Consider the following 14,463-nt stretch of genomic DNA (forward strand, 5'->3'; position numbering starts at 1 on the left):
ACTGAACAGAACTCGGGATTACAACACCCGACTCTGGTTTCAGCAACTGCAAACAGATCTTCTCCACTAAAACATCAACCACTTACTTTGCCATCATCTACCATGCACAGGATTCCTTTCATGTTGACTTTCTTCACTGCAGCCACCAATGATCTTGAATAGCAGAGAATAAAATAAGAAATCTTGACCGAAGGATTTAGAAAATCTGGATTATAGCCGACACAAATACCATGCCCCAATCCACAATGAGTGAGGAAGAAGAAGAAAAGAGGGGTGTTGGGGGGGGGGTTGAGAGAGAGAGAGAGTTGATATTCTCTGTTGACCCTCATACCTATATGTAAAGGGATTAAATAGACAATTATAGAACAGTCCATGCTTTTCCTGATTTTCTAGAACAGACTTAAAATGCAATTTTTTTTCATTTAACAACCCCCTATATCTGGAAGCTATGTCACATAGGTATGGGGTGCGAGTGCGGGTGTGGCTGACCACACTCGACTCTTTTTGACTGATTGTGGGTGCGAGTCGAAGCCGCACCTGAGTCTTGTTGACATGGGTGCGGCAGCAAAACTAAGGCTGCACCCGCACCCAAGTCTTGTAGACATCTATGCTTAGTATATTACAACACCTAACAGGCCCTGAACTAGCAATGAGTTTAGTGAAAATATCTTTTCTTTTAACAAACCTATTGTGATTGTTATATTCTAGAGGGACATTATTCTTCTCCCAAAAGTTGCATCTATTTTAATCTTGGTATGGCCTTTTGTCTTGTTTTTCTTTTTTTGGGTAAATACCTGGAGTTTGCCGAAAACTCTTTTATTTTTCATTAGTATAGACTACAGATATAGTTCCTTTTACTAAAGTCAGTCCGAAGGTTGTATTCATGCATGTTCAATGTTTTTTCTTTCTTTCTTATTTCCTAAGAATTGTTAGATATGAATATTCAAAATTCTTCCCAATGTTGTATTCATGCATGTTCAATGTTTTTTCTTTCTTATTTCCTAAGAATTGTTAGATATGAATATTCAAAATTCTTCAGTGTAAGAATTAGAGAAGACAAGAGGGGAAGTGGTTTTCCTGTGCAATATATTGGCATCCTTAAAGATGGTAGGCATTAATACAAGCACTGATTTTACATGGACTGGAAAAGGCACTATAGACACAAAATACCAACCTTGCGACTATACACATAAAAGGTGGGTTAGGGCAACATGTGGATCTGATTTGGATCCAAATCCAAACCAAAGAAAATAGAAAATACGCGCTTCACGACAACTTTTATCACTTCTCGAATTGTACATGGTTTTATACTGTGTCACATGGGTGCAGGTGTGGACATATGTATGGAGAAATTTCAAAAATCATATGGCAGGACACGACAACACATATATGTATGTATATATATTCTACATCACATGTGTGTGGATGCGAACGTGTGTACAAAGCAATTTCAAAAGTTACGAGAGGAGGGACACAGCTGTACACATACATATATATATATATATAATAAAAAAATTATTAAGATTCTAAAAAACAAAAAATGCATCGTTGCATTTATGATTGATAATTTATGAACTACAAAAGCCAACTAAATTGACTAACAAAATAGAAGATGCATTTAATAATCCAAAAAACAAACAAAAGTCTAAAAGCCAACTAAGGAGAGTAACAAAATATAGGATACATTTGATAATCCAACAACTCATCATCGATCTATTTTATCATCCAGATTGGAAGGAACCACAAGCTCCATAAAGTCTATATTAGAAGTATGGAAATTATATGCTCCATCAAAGTCAAACTCCTTATTTACATCCCAATACTTGTGGGAACCTGAACTGCAACACAGTATTATTTAAGTTAATATTCGACTTGAAACTAGTGAACAACCAATCAACTATTAAACGTGATTTCTATATATCAAAGATAAAAACAAAAGGTACCTATAATCATTACAAGTGCAGTAAAGTAATCGTAGGTTAGAATAAAGATAAACTAGGTCCTCTGCTCTCTTGCTGCTGAGTTTGTCTCTCTTGATGTTGTGAACTTGAGAATATGTGCTTTAGTTTTTTTAACAACATGATGATGTTGTAGGTTGGCATAGCAACCTCAATCAGTGTCATCCGTATCGGACAATACACACACATATCGTATGATACATACCATATAGGTTTAGAAAACCTATAGGGTATGATTACGATACACGATATGCTCATATCGCCTGTATCGTACGATACAGGCACCGTATGACCGTATCGAATGATACGGGCTATACACCCCCGTATCGTACGATACGGGAAAAAACAGAAAAAGGGGCCCAACGGCCCCTTTTTGTATTATGTTTTAAAAATTCTATGCTCCTCTCTCTCTCTTCTTGTTTCTAAATACTCCAAGGGACGTGGGAAGGAGAGATTTTGCTCATTTTCATCAAAAGTCACTAAGGATTCATCGATTTGGGAGGGCGTACCAGCTGGTGAAGAAGCTTTTTTGTAGTGGGAAGGGTGGGAAGCTTGAAGAAAGAGGTCTCTTTGGTTTCTAACACCAAGAAGGTAAAAAATTACTCATTTTCATCTTTGAATCGTTTATTTCTCTTATTTTCTGCGGTTAAGCATAGGTTTTTACTTGTTTTGTGAAGGTATAAAAGTTATATGTAATTTTCGTAAGCAAATCATATCAAGAGGAATCTCTCGTTTTAAACACCATATAGCTGGTACACACAACGATGTGGCTCGATGCACTGGCTCCTAAGAGAACCCATTGCCACCCTATGTCAAGCACCAATGTTTGGTGTTTATTAATGCCATGAAAGTAAATAGGGTTGAAAAGGAAATGCATGAGGCAGATGTAGGATATGGGGACCCATATGAAGAGGAAGGAAACAAAGGTGAAGATGTTCAGCTCAAAGAAGAAGATGTTGGTGTCAATTTGGGAACAACTAAAAGGAAAGAAATCATGCATAGAGGTGGTTGTCAGCTGCAACCAGAAAGAGAAGAGGTGCAAGTACAGTTTCACGAAGAAGTGGCAAGAGTCATGGTCATACTATTGGCACTAGTGGTGGTAGAGTACCTACTATGAGGCCGAGCATTGGGTCTGGTTCGATCAAGATTTTTTTTCCCCACTTATACTGCTGTAGGTTCTCATCATGAGATTCGTACAGCCATGTGTTCAAAGGATATTGTTGGTGCAGTAGATGATACCATAGCGAGCTGGTTCTATGGCACATCCATTCCCTTTGATGCAACATACTCTATTCATTTTCAGCCTATAACATATGTGATCACTTCTGTAGGCCAAGGGTATAAAATGCCCTCTTATCATAAATTGTGAGGTAAAATTCTTAATAATAGCAATTAGAGATGTCAAGGCATATTGTGATGAACTGAAATTGAGCTGGAAAAGACACAAAATGTAGTGTAATGACTGATGGATGGACAAACATCAAGAACAGAACATTGGTAAACTTCCTTATATTCTGCCTCTTAGGTACAATGTTCTTAAAATCTATTGATTTGTCTGGTACTCCTAAGACCTCTGATGTTTTGTGTGAGATTTTTGATAAAGTTATACAAGAAGTTGGGCCTGTGAATGGCATGCAATTTATCATTGATAATGCAGCAAATTATAAAGCTGCAGGTGAAATGTTAGCAGCACAATATAGGACATTTTATTGGAGCCCATGTGCTGCTTGGGAATCATGTGTGAACTTATTGAAGCTTTGTGTACCTCTAGTGAAAGTTCTCAGATTGGTTGGCAGTGAAGATAGACTTTTATTGGATATTTATATAAGGCTATGGACAAAGCAAAAGAGGCCATTAGAGATAATCGAAAGGGAAAAAAAAAGTTGTAGATGCCTATATGGAAGATTATAGATGAAAGGTGGTCTGGACAACTTCATTGCCCATTTCATGCAACAGTGTATTACCTAAATCCTACTATTAGATATCTTCCCACTTTTAAGAAGGACAGAGAGGTCAAACAATGTTATAAAAGGCGTAGTGTATCGCGTATCGGTCGGGCCGACCTATACGCCGTATCGTAACGTATCGCAAACGTAGCGTAGTGTATCGTAAAATTAATTTTTTAATTTTAAAAAAAAATTAAAAATCATAAAAAATAGAGAAAAATAATTAAAAATCTGAAAAAAATGAACAAAAAATCAGAAATTAAGAAAAATGTATTCAAATATAAAAAAGATCATCATACATAAGGAACATTCATGTGTATTAACGACACATTCAAAAATAAGAAATCAAATTTTCAAGAATAACATATAAGCATCCATCGCGATTTTAAACTTGAAAATTTTATAGAATCTTAGGACTTAGAGTCTTAGGACTTGGAGTTTTATGGCTTAGATTACATCACAATTTTATAAGTTCAAAACATATAGTTATCATCTTTCCTGATTCAACGATAATATCTTCCAAATTGATGAATCCTTGGTTATTTTTGATGAAAATGGGGAAAATCTCTCCCTCCTACGTCTATTGGAGTCTATAAATACAATAAGAGAGAGGGGGAGGAGTGTTTAAACTTTTAAAAATAAAGAAATATGTGTTTTCTCCCGCATCGTACGATACGGGGGTGTATCGCCCGTATCGTACGATACATCACCTGTATCGTACGATACAGACGATACGCATACGATACGGACGTGTATCGTGTTTTAAACACGTATCGTATAGGTTTTCTTAACCAATACGCGTCCGTATCGTACAATACGGATAACTGGTCAAGTATGGCATGTGGGATTGTATTGAGATATTGGTAAGTGATTATAGAGAACAAGAAGTTGTCCATGTGTCGATCAACAAATATGATATTTGTTATGGTAACATGGGGAGAGAGACAACAATTCGATGCAGGACATCCTTGCCAATGTTGTAAAAACATATCGTAAGCTGTATCATTTTTGCTTTAAGATACGCCGTAACATAACGTATCGTAAGTCGTAACCGTATCGTAAATAAAAAAAATTAAATCAGAAAAAAATAGAAAAAAATTCGAAAAATTCATAAAAAATCAGTAAAAATCGAAAGTAATATGTTCTTCATAATTAAATAAACTAAGTTTGTTTTAAATAATTAATTGTGCATAAATATTATTGCATGCAGTTAAGGAAACTGATACAAACTAATGATGGCATTATACTTTTTTATGGTTAAACGGGTTCGTGTAATTGCATCTGAATTCAAACTTAATATCAGATTCGAGACAACTATAGTCTATATGTATATGTTGGATCCGATTTGTTAGATCCATATTTGATTTAAAGAATAAATCTCGAAACCGATCACAATAGGCTGTTTTTTTTTTTGTTGTTTCATAAGAAAAATCTTGAAAGCGCCAAGTTCGATCAGTTTGCCAGCGGCTCGCTGCACTAGAATGACCTCGTGCGTTTCATCCCCAAATTGTTTGTGGGCGCATTGTGAATCGGTAGTGGAAACAACGTGAGAATGGAGGAGGGAGGAAGTAGGTGTAACAGATCCTCCCTCCTTAGATCAAGCTTGTCTCCAAGCTCGTTCCGAAGGGAAACGATGTACCGCTGATTCATACTCCTCCCAAGAGGTGCTCTGTCAGGCCCTTCTCACTCTACCAAAACTTTGTGCCTCTTCTTACCCTGCCGTTGCATGTATCTATGCTTAAGAATCCGATATGGGGTAGGCATTTGGTTCAGTATTTGCACTATATCTGAAGGGACATCCTCATGATGTGGTTTCAGCCTCGTGACATGAAACACAGGATGTACCAATGCGGCTCTCGGAAGGCCCAATCTGTAGGCGGCCTTCCCTACCTTCTGTAACACCGGATAAGGTCTGTAATACCAGGTGCATCGTGAAAATGCTGTAGGAGCTCTCGCTTAAGCTCTGAGTCTGGAGGAACTACTGCTCGGCTCTTCCTGTATAGAATATCTCCTCTCACGGCATAAAGAGGAACGGATCCTGGGTTCCTTGGTCTAATCGGGTATTACAGGAGATTTATTCAGAGCCTCCGAACCCAATAGGCGAGTAGGCTGCAGAGAGGAGCCGATGTGGGCGCAGAATAATGGTTAGGTGGGCTACGCTGGTTAATCAAGGTTCAGATGCAATTGCGGAGGCTAAGAAGTCAATTACAGGGCATGTCTGAACCAATTACAAGGCCTACCAGTCTAGATGAGTTAAACCCACAGTCAATCTTGGTAGTCTAGGACCAAACCCAGACAAGTTGGGCTGAACCTGCCCCGTTCAACCATGCACGTGATTGAAGACCGAGTCTGGGCAGCACCCAGACAAGTTCCCCCTTGAGCTCGCAAGGCTCAAGGTGCATTTAGACTTTTCGGGCGTCTCGCTTGGTTTGTTCTTTGCTTCTTGCACTTTGCTTTGATTCATGTGCATCTTAGTTCGAGTCATTTAGGAACCGAGACGTTTGAGATTGTATATAAACTTTTGTAATTAGGGTTTGATCATGCAACTAAGAATTTTGATCTCATTTTCGAGAATTCCCTCTCTCTCTTCTCGTCTCCTTCTCCCTCACGCGTCCGCTTGCTCCCACGGCGTCTCTACCTCTTTTCCAAACCTCCTTGGTAGAATTCCAGCCTGCATTGCCGGTGTTTACCCTCTTCAAACTGACGGTCTTCCTCTTTTCTTCTCCTCAATCACTCGACCGAAGGACCACAACTATTGGATTCGAGGAGTGCTCCTACGTTTCGTGTCTCCAACAAGTCCTCGATTACCCCATTCCAACATTCGGCGATCAAGGTGCAATTCCTCACAACCCCACGAGAGATTAGAGGCCAGATCGGCCCCCGGGAAGGCTGCATTGTGTTGGGCAACCAAAGCCTTGCAGCATTCGACAAACAACAAGGTTAGTACCGTGAGATCTTAACGTGTTGGTGAGTAACTACGTTGTGAATGAGTTAAGAGTGAGTTCGGCCAAAGGATAAGTTCGATCCCTCGGTGTAAACCCGAGAGTTAGGGCTTCAGTCTCATGGATGAAATCATCATTAGCTCTTCTCTTACGTGTCTCAACTCTCAAGAACACCTAAGTCTCTCCCAGCTCTTTCCCAAAAGATTGGCTCTAGTCGCCGGTGAAATCAACTCAAAAATCCAATTCAGTGACCCTCGGCTCAAGCAATAATTAAACGTCGATTCCAGCAAGAAGAAATCAACAAAATAGGCGAAATCGGGCGCCACATCAATAAGCACTTCAATCCAAAGGCGTCGCCCGAGCGTGAAGAATCGAACAACCAAGTTTGGTGAAGGTCCAAGCAATTCCGGCAAGTCTCCTAACCTCGGACGGAATTGGCTCAAGTCTGGTCACCGTTGCCATAATTGCGGTCAGTCCTAGCCTTTCCTGGCGGGTGGTCAATTTTGCCCTTATTCGGCCACAAGTCCCTTCACGAAGCAAAAGGGTATTTTGGACTTTGTTCAAAGGAGCTTACTAGGGCTCCCAAACCCTAGCAGCCGGTTCTCTATCGAATTCCCTTAGCCGCCGGACTCCATTTGGTAAGTGGTCCTCTTTCCTCTTCGTGCTCAATCCCAGCCATGTCAAGCATTTAGGGCGCAAGCCAACCGAGCAGATCCCACTCGACCCTTTCCTAAACCGTAGGCAAGCCTCTTACGCCACCTATCCGCCATTTTAGGAAAGTCGACCTTCCTTATCTCGTCCTTCATTTTAGGAAATCCCCTAGCAGCACGCCACCTATTCCTTCCATTTCGGTACCCTTAACCGCGCGCCCAAACCCTAGCCGCGCCACTTGAATAGCAAGTGGGTCCCTATCTGCCACCTAAGCCAATCCTAGCACTAAGAAGGGAAGCCTCCAATCACGCGGAGCCTTCCTCATTTGCACACCTCGTCCTTCCTCATTTGGCCCCTTTGACCCAGTCGCCACTCTCCCTTAGCCGCTTATTGTTCTAACCTAAACCCTAATCCTCACCTCGAGTCCAACTTTGTAAGTCAACCCTAAGCCTACCCCTAAACTTAGTCGAGACCTAACTCAACTGCGCTAAAACCGCATCGACCCTAGACCCATCTCAAGTCGTACGTAGCCTACCACACCTTACCGATCCCTCTTAGACTTCCCTTAACTCCACCAAGCCCCAGCCTTAGGTAGGAACTAGGAAAACTTGTCGGCAGCCACGGCCTTTCCTGGTCGGCCTTGTCGGCGGTCTCGGCTGCGAACCGTTAGCCACGCTCAACAACCGGCGACGTTTTCCTGGCAGCAGCATCTTCGCCCCTTGCCTCTGAGCATGAAAGAACAGGGCAGCGACGCGCTGTGCATTGCCGACGAAGGGATCGTGGACGATGAGGAGAAGGAAGAAGCGGCGGCAGAGATGCAGGTAGTAGACAACCGTCGTCGTGGGAGGCGCTAGTGATGCAGGCGGAGATAGCGGCGAGAAACAACGCGAGCAATAGCCGCTGCAACACGAAAAGTCTGGTTCTCACTGCGTTTTCTTCGTGGGGTCTCATATCGTACGATACAGGGCATATCGCTCCGTATCATACGATATGGTACTTGTATCGCACGATACGTGCGATACAGGCATGATACACCTCCTTTTTACAATACAGGGGGTGTATCATATCGTATTTTATAAATGCTACGATACGTATCGTACGATACGACCTCGTATCGTACGATACGTACAACACTGATCTTTGCATCCAGGTATTAGGAAAATGGACTTTATCTTGTCTACTTTTTGATTGTTATTTTATTTGTTGTTTCTACCTTCTCATATATTTACTATTTTGTATTTACTTTCCATCTATTATTAGATTTGTGGTGGAGAAGGTTTGAGCTTGATTGCCTAGAATTAAAGAAGCTTGCAATTAGATTCCTAAGCCAAACATGCAGTGCAACTAGATGTGAAAGAAATTAGATGTATTTCTGCACATCCATAGAAAGAAGAGAAATAGGTTGGAACGTAGAAGGTTGAATGACCTTGTTTTCGTTCATTGTAATATGAAGTTAACACAAAGGTAAATTAAATACATTTGTTATGAAAACTTACCAATTCTAATATATATTTTATTTTTTAACAATTTGTTAATTTTTTCTCTTGTTGCACTTTAGAGCCTTAGGCAAATAGAAGCATCACACTCAGTTTGATCCCATCAGCCTTGACAACTTTGATCTATTAGATTCTTGGGTTGAAGAAGAACCATGTGCGATCCTTGATGAGGATGATCTTGATTTTCTGAACATTGATGGAGCAGCAGAGCTTTTTGAAGGAGAGGCTGGAGAGCAATTGAATGTTCCAATAGAAGGGATAGAAGCAATTAATGAAGAAAATGAAGATGATGATGATGCAGACGATGAGGATTATCGTTGAATCATGAAAGATGATAACTACATGTTTTGAAGTTATGAATTGTGATGTAATTTAAGTCCTAAGAGGCTAAGACTCCAAGTCCTAAGGATGTTAATATGTGAAGGACACCCAAATACACGTGTTTGTATCACATTGCTTGTTAAGCACTTAAGCTATGTCACATGGGTGCAGGGTGCCAAGAGCATATATATATATATATATATATATATATATATATATATATATATATATATATATATATATATATATATATGTGTGTGTGTGTGTGTGTGTGTGTGTGTGTGTGTACATTATATATATATATATACATGTATATGTTATTTGTTATATAAGTAATTTTATTTGTTTAGATTTTTAATTTTTTTTTTATCAAGGGTACCTTAATCGTTTTATTAATTACAATAAGGGGGGAGAGAGAGAAGGGAAAAAAGAAAAGGGAAAGATAGGAAAATGATAAAAAATAAAACAAAAACAAGAGAAAAGAAGAACGGGTGCGGTTAGCAGCACCTGATTCAGTTTGACCGAGTCGGGTGTCGTGTCTGGCCGCACCCGCATTGGTGTGGGGCGCACCCGTGTTACTTAGTTGTTAAGTACATATGTCCACTTTGAATATTTGTATTGTAATTACCCAAGCATGTGGAGGACTCCAAAATAGTCCTACATGAAAAATTGTGAAAACTTTTTAGCGGCTTATGTACATATGTCATAGCTATTGAATGTCTTCTTTTGTACATTTTTGCTGTCGTGTAGGTATGGCTGCAAACATGGATATGCACATGTATGCATGTGTATATATGTAGTGTGAATATAACAGACAAACTTTACATTCACAATTCATAAATCTTTATCCGTAAATTGATAAATAAAATATCCATAGTACTAAAATATGGACAATAAAATTTTCATTTATGTATTGACATTGCAAGCATACAGTCAAAATTTTCATTTATGTATTCAAATTGCAAGTTAAAGAAATTGATATACAGTCGTAATAAGTATCGATTTTACGATAAACAAATCAATTTCATTTATCTTTCTCTGATCAATAAAGGAGGTGGGTGTCAGTTCAGAAACTTCACTTATGTTTAAAAGGAACAAAAATGGATTCTCTTATTTCGGCAAAATTTTCAACTTAACAGCAATGTTGTTAAGGCCTTGCCTAGGCCTTGCTTAGGCGTGGACTAAGCATGAGTTCACACCCATCGCCTAAGTCCACCACTTAGGCGATGGGATATGTGTTGGTCCTTAGGCTGGTGCTTAGGCTAGCCAAGGCGCCAACATGCCTAGTCCATGGGTCACCTTCCCTTTCAATTACAGTTTCTTAATTGAGTATATATTCTTGTGTACTTTATTTTGTATTGATTACATATTTTTTATGTATTGTTATGTTGATTATGCTGTTATATGTATATACTATATATATAGTATATACTATTAGTCACTTAGTCTTTTATATAGTATTGTAATATCTCATGCTTGTTATATGTATTCATTAGTATGGTTATGTTACGTACTTATATCATATCATATTATTATGTATTGTTAATTTGCTTTACCTGTTATAAACTTATATGTATATGCAATTATGTACTGCTGTTAGTCTGTTTTGTTAACCTGTTGTTATACCTGTTACATATATTGTAATACTTGTTATGTATATTGTTAATTTATTATAATACTGTTATAATACATGTGTTATACCTGTTATGTACTGTTAGTCTGTTTTGTTATATATAATACCTGCTGTTACCTGTTATATATATTGTAATACAATTTGTTATTCCTGTTATTTGTATTGTAATACATGTTATATGTATATACTGTTATGTACTGTCTGTTATACCTGTCATATAGAATTACATCAACCTATTATATATATATACTGTTAGCCTGTAGGATTGTGATGCCTGTTATATGTACACGTTAGTATGGTTATGTACTTATATGTGTTGTTAAGCCTGGGCATCTGGTTGGCCTGACCGCGGTCTTGTTTTTTCGGGCCCGGGCCCGTGCCCAAGTCGGGCTGGGTACCCGGTGGCGGCCCAGCCCGGGCCCGGGCCCAAGTTGGGCTGGGTACCCGGTGGCGGCCCGGCCAGGTGCCCAGGCTTATGTTTTGTTACTGTTGTGTACTTATATGTATACTATTATGTACTGTTCGCCTGTTATATAATATGTAGTATTGTGATACCTGTTATATGTACACATTAGTATGGTTATGTACTTATATCTATTGTTGCTGTTGTGTACTTATAGGTATACTATTATGTATTGTTAGTCTTTTTTATTATATTATGTCTTTCTTTAAGGACAGATGGATTAAAGACTTCTTACAGATTTACATTCCTTCTTCTAGGGATTGGATTTAGTTTTTTTTTCTTGTACTAAATTACACTTAATGAGTAATGTTAAACTTCTGTTGATTTTGCATATTCAATGAAGTCAGCAATTAATTTTTGATTGTCTAAGTTGATTATGTTCCACACATGGAGAGAGAGAGAGAGAGCCGATAAAATGGAAATATATAACAAAATTTGTGTCCATACTGGTGTATGGCCATGTCCACATGAGTGGTTTCTTCTCAATCAAGTTCATGTTACGAAGCTTTCTAGGTGCAAATCAAAAATAGCTACAAACGGGTTGGATCTCTCATACTAGGACTGGTTCGGTCTTGGATTGGGTCATTACAGTTAATATCAGATTTGGGGTCGAACACACAAAGCTTGAACTGAACTACAGTTAATTGATCAAACAAGTCATGATGAGATGAGTGGAACAAGATGTTTTCTGTTTTTATTGTTGTCAAAGCCCAATTGGTGATGCAAGGAGAGAGACTTGCACATGCTTCTTCTAAAACAGTACTGGTAGCCCTAATAATGCTTTTGAATGTCTGATATAGCTGATGTATTCCTTAAAGGAGATATATTGTATTTTCCCAAGATATGGAATCAGACTTGAAAATTGTCTTACATTGAAGAATCTTTAGAAATCTTCGAAAGCTCAAATATTTGTTTGTCCAGCTATAAAATATCTTGATTGGTAGCTTTTTAGGGTGTAAACAAAGCCAACTATGCGGTTGATTAGGATCTGTCACATGGGTTGGTCATGGCGGTTGGTGTCCTCAGACCTAAGATTCTTACTTCAAGTTGAGTTTGAAAGAAACATGCTTCTTAAGGGAGGTGGATTGTAGCATCTCAAGAGCATTGAGTAGGCTTAAGAATTTCTGTTAAGTTGAAGATTTGGAGCAATGTTCTGGAGCTTATGTACACATCTCTTGTATTATCAAATATCTTACTTTGTAGCCCAACTCAATGGAGCAGGTGAGGATCCACCATACTGTACACTGAAGCAGGTTTTGGGCAAGTCGTTGCATGTATGACAAATCAAACAGTTTACCCATTAAAGAATTTGACTATTCCATGCTGTCTTTCTGGTTACAAGTTCTAACTTGTTGCTCTTTCAGTTATTGTTTTTACCTTATTAAAATAATGCTCATTTAGGTAATTTGTTGCTCAAAATGAATCACCAGATCTGCAAATTTAATATCACAAGAAAGCACAGGGATGTTTTAGCATAGCAAGCTGTCATTCTAATAAGCTAAAAGATTGGTAGCTTTTAGTGATAATATGGAGGAATATCAATGTAGTTTGGTCTATATAAAGGAAATTACACTGTTCAATTGGGTGAGTTGGTTTTGGGTTGTGTCATCTTGTGTATGTTAAAGCTTAAAAGCGATTGAAGTGCTTTGGAGCCATTCGACCTGAAGTTTGAACCAGTTATGAAGTAAAAAGTGTCATTAAATAAATTCAGTTCTAATTTCTTTTTCCTTTTGCAAATTTACAGGGACAAACTACGTGCATCAAGAAATGCTATATCTGCAGCTGATATCGCTAATGAGTTGATGCTTGGAGAACCAGGGCAGCCTTTTGCATTTTCTCAATGCCATAACAAAGTGACAGTAACTGATGCATCCGGTATGACTGGAGAGATATCTCAGATTGAACATTTCATCAGAGAGCATGTGAGACCTTAAGTAAGTGTTTTCAGGGGTTGATCATCTTTGCCTGTTTTATGGCCAAAATTTATGTATGGTGTGGTTGGTCTATTTTGTTGTCTGCACTTTTGTCTGGTTTTCATCCCTTTATCTTGTTCTTTTACTTTTCAAATTTGCTATTACACTTTTTTGCCTTCAACGGAATTCTTGACATGTACATGTGCTCTTATTGCTTTCAGGTTTTCATCTTTCAACTTGGGTACCAGTTGATTGATTGTTCTGCAATAGGTTTGAGGGTTGTGGACAGATGCTTGTGCTATTCAATTTCTAACTTCTGATCTGTTGTATTATCTTTTACCTTTATTGTACAATTATTGATAACTTTCTAACCATTACATTGGCTGTTTCAGTATCCCTGTCGCCCTTCATTTTATGCCGAGTCACTTCTTTAGAGACTGACGGCTGACTACTGAGTGGTATTCCAATTGTTAAGCTTAATGGAGAAATCTGACTTTTCCCAATCAATGGATTGTCTTTATACTGAGTAAAAATGAGTAATTATGCATACTGGCGGTGGCACTTGATGCATAGATCAATTTTGAAAGATCTCTTCAATTTGTCCTCAGCCGGTTGCATGAAATGTACTGCGATCTGCATCAGAAAGTAGTATTTGCTGTTGCAGACGGTGTAGCAAATTGATGTTGTATCTTGTAGAATTGTCATAAACTATTGAGTAGTTATAGATTTTCATATGCTATCATCAAGAGTGGTTATTGGTACTTGCTCTGGGATAAAGATCCAGATAAAGTGGCACATGCAGCAGATGTTTCCTTCTTTATCTGTTGATACCCAATTGATGTTGCTGCCATCGGCCTAGTGCTTTATGCATTTATTACAAGTATGTGGTTGGGAACGACAGAAACTAATGATGGTACCATTGTTCGACCATCGTACACCCGTTTCTCTGTTGCACCATTTGATGGATGGTGGTTATGGGCGATAGTGCTTGGTCCAAGCTGCTTTCTTTGATGGTCTATTTACATACCCTGGTGTCTAGAAGCAGCTGTTTGGCAAATCAAATTGGTGCTGATTGGTGCATGCTTCTATTATAGAGTACTTGCTCTAACACTATGCCTAAATGCTCCAAGTGCCCAACAC

General features: G+C 38.7%; 1 protein-coding gene across 2 annotated transcripts in view; it reads left to right on the forward strand.

Annotated features, from left to right (window-relative positions):
* LOC116264893 (uncharacterized) overlaps window positions 1-13,870 on the forward strand; it is a 34,004-nt gene extending 20,134 nt beyond the window's left edge. For both annotated transcript variants that reach the window (XM_031645337.2, XM_031645340.2), the window contains 2 exons: window positions 13,155-13,344; window positions 13,545-13,870. In XM_031645337.2, the coding sequence (XP_031501197.1) occupies window positions 13,155-13,344 (190 nt within the window). In that variant the 3' untranslated portion in view covers window positions 13,545-13,870. The remainder of the gene's footprint in view (window positions 1-13,154; window positions 13,345-13,544) is intronic.
* The last annotated feature ends 593 nt before the right edge of the window (window positions 13,871-14,463 follow it).

This window comes from Nymphaea colorata, chromosome 11 (assembly GCF_008831285.2).
Source record: "Nymphaea colorata isolate Beijing-Zhang1983 chromosome 11, ASM883128v2, whole genome shotgun sequence".
NCBI classification, from domain to species: domain Eukaryota; kingdom Viridiplantae; phylum Streptophyta; class Magnoliopsida; order Nymphaeales; family Nymphaeaceae; genus Nymphaea; species Nymphaea colorata.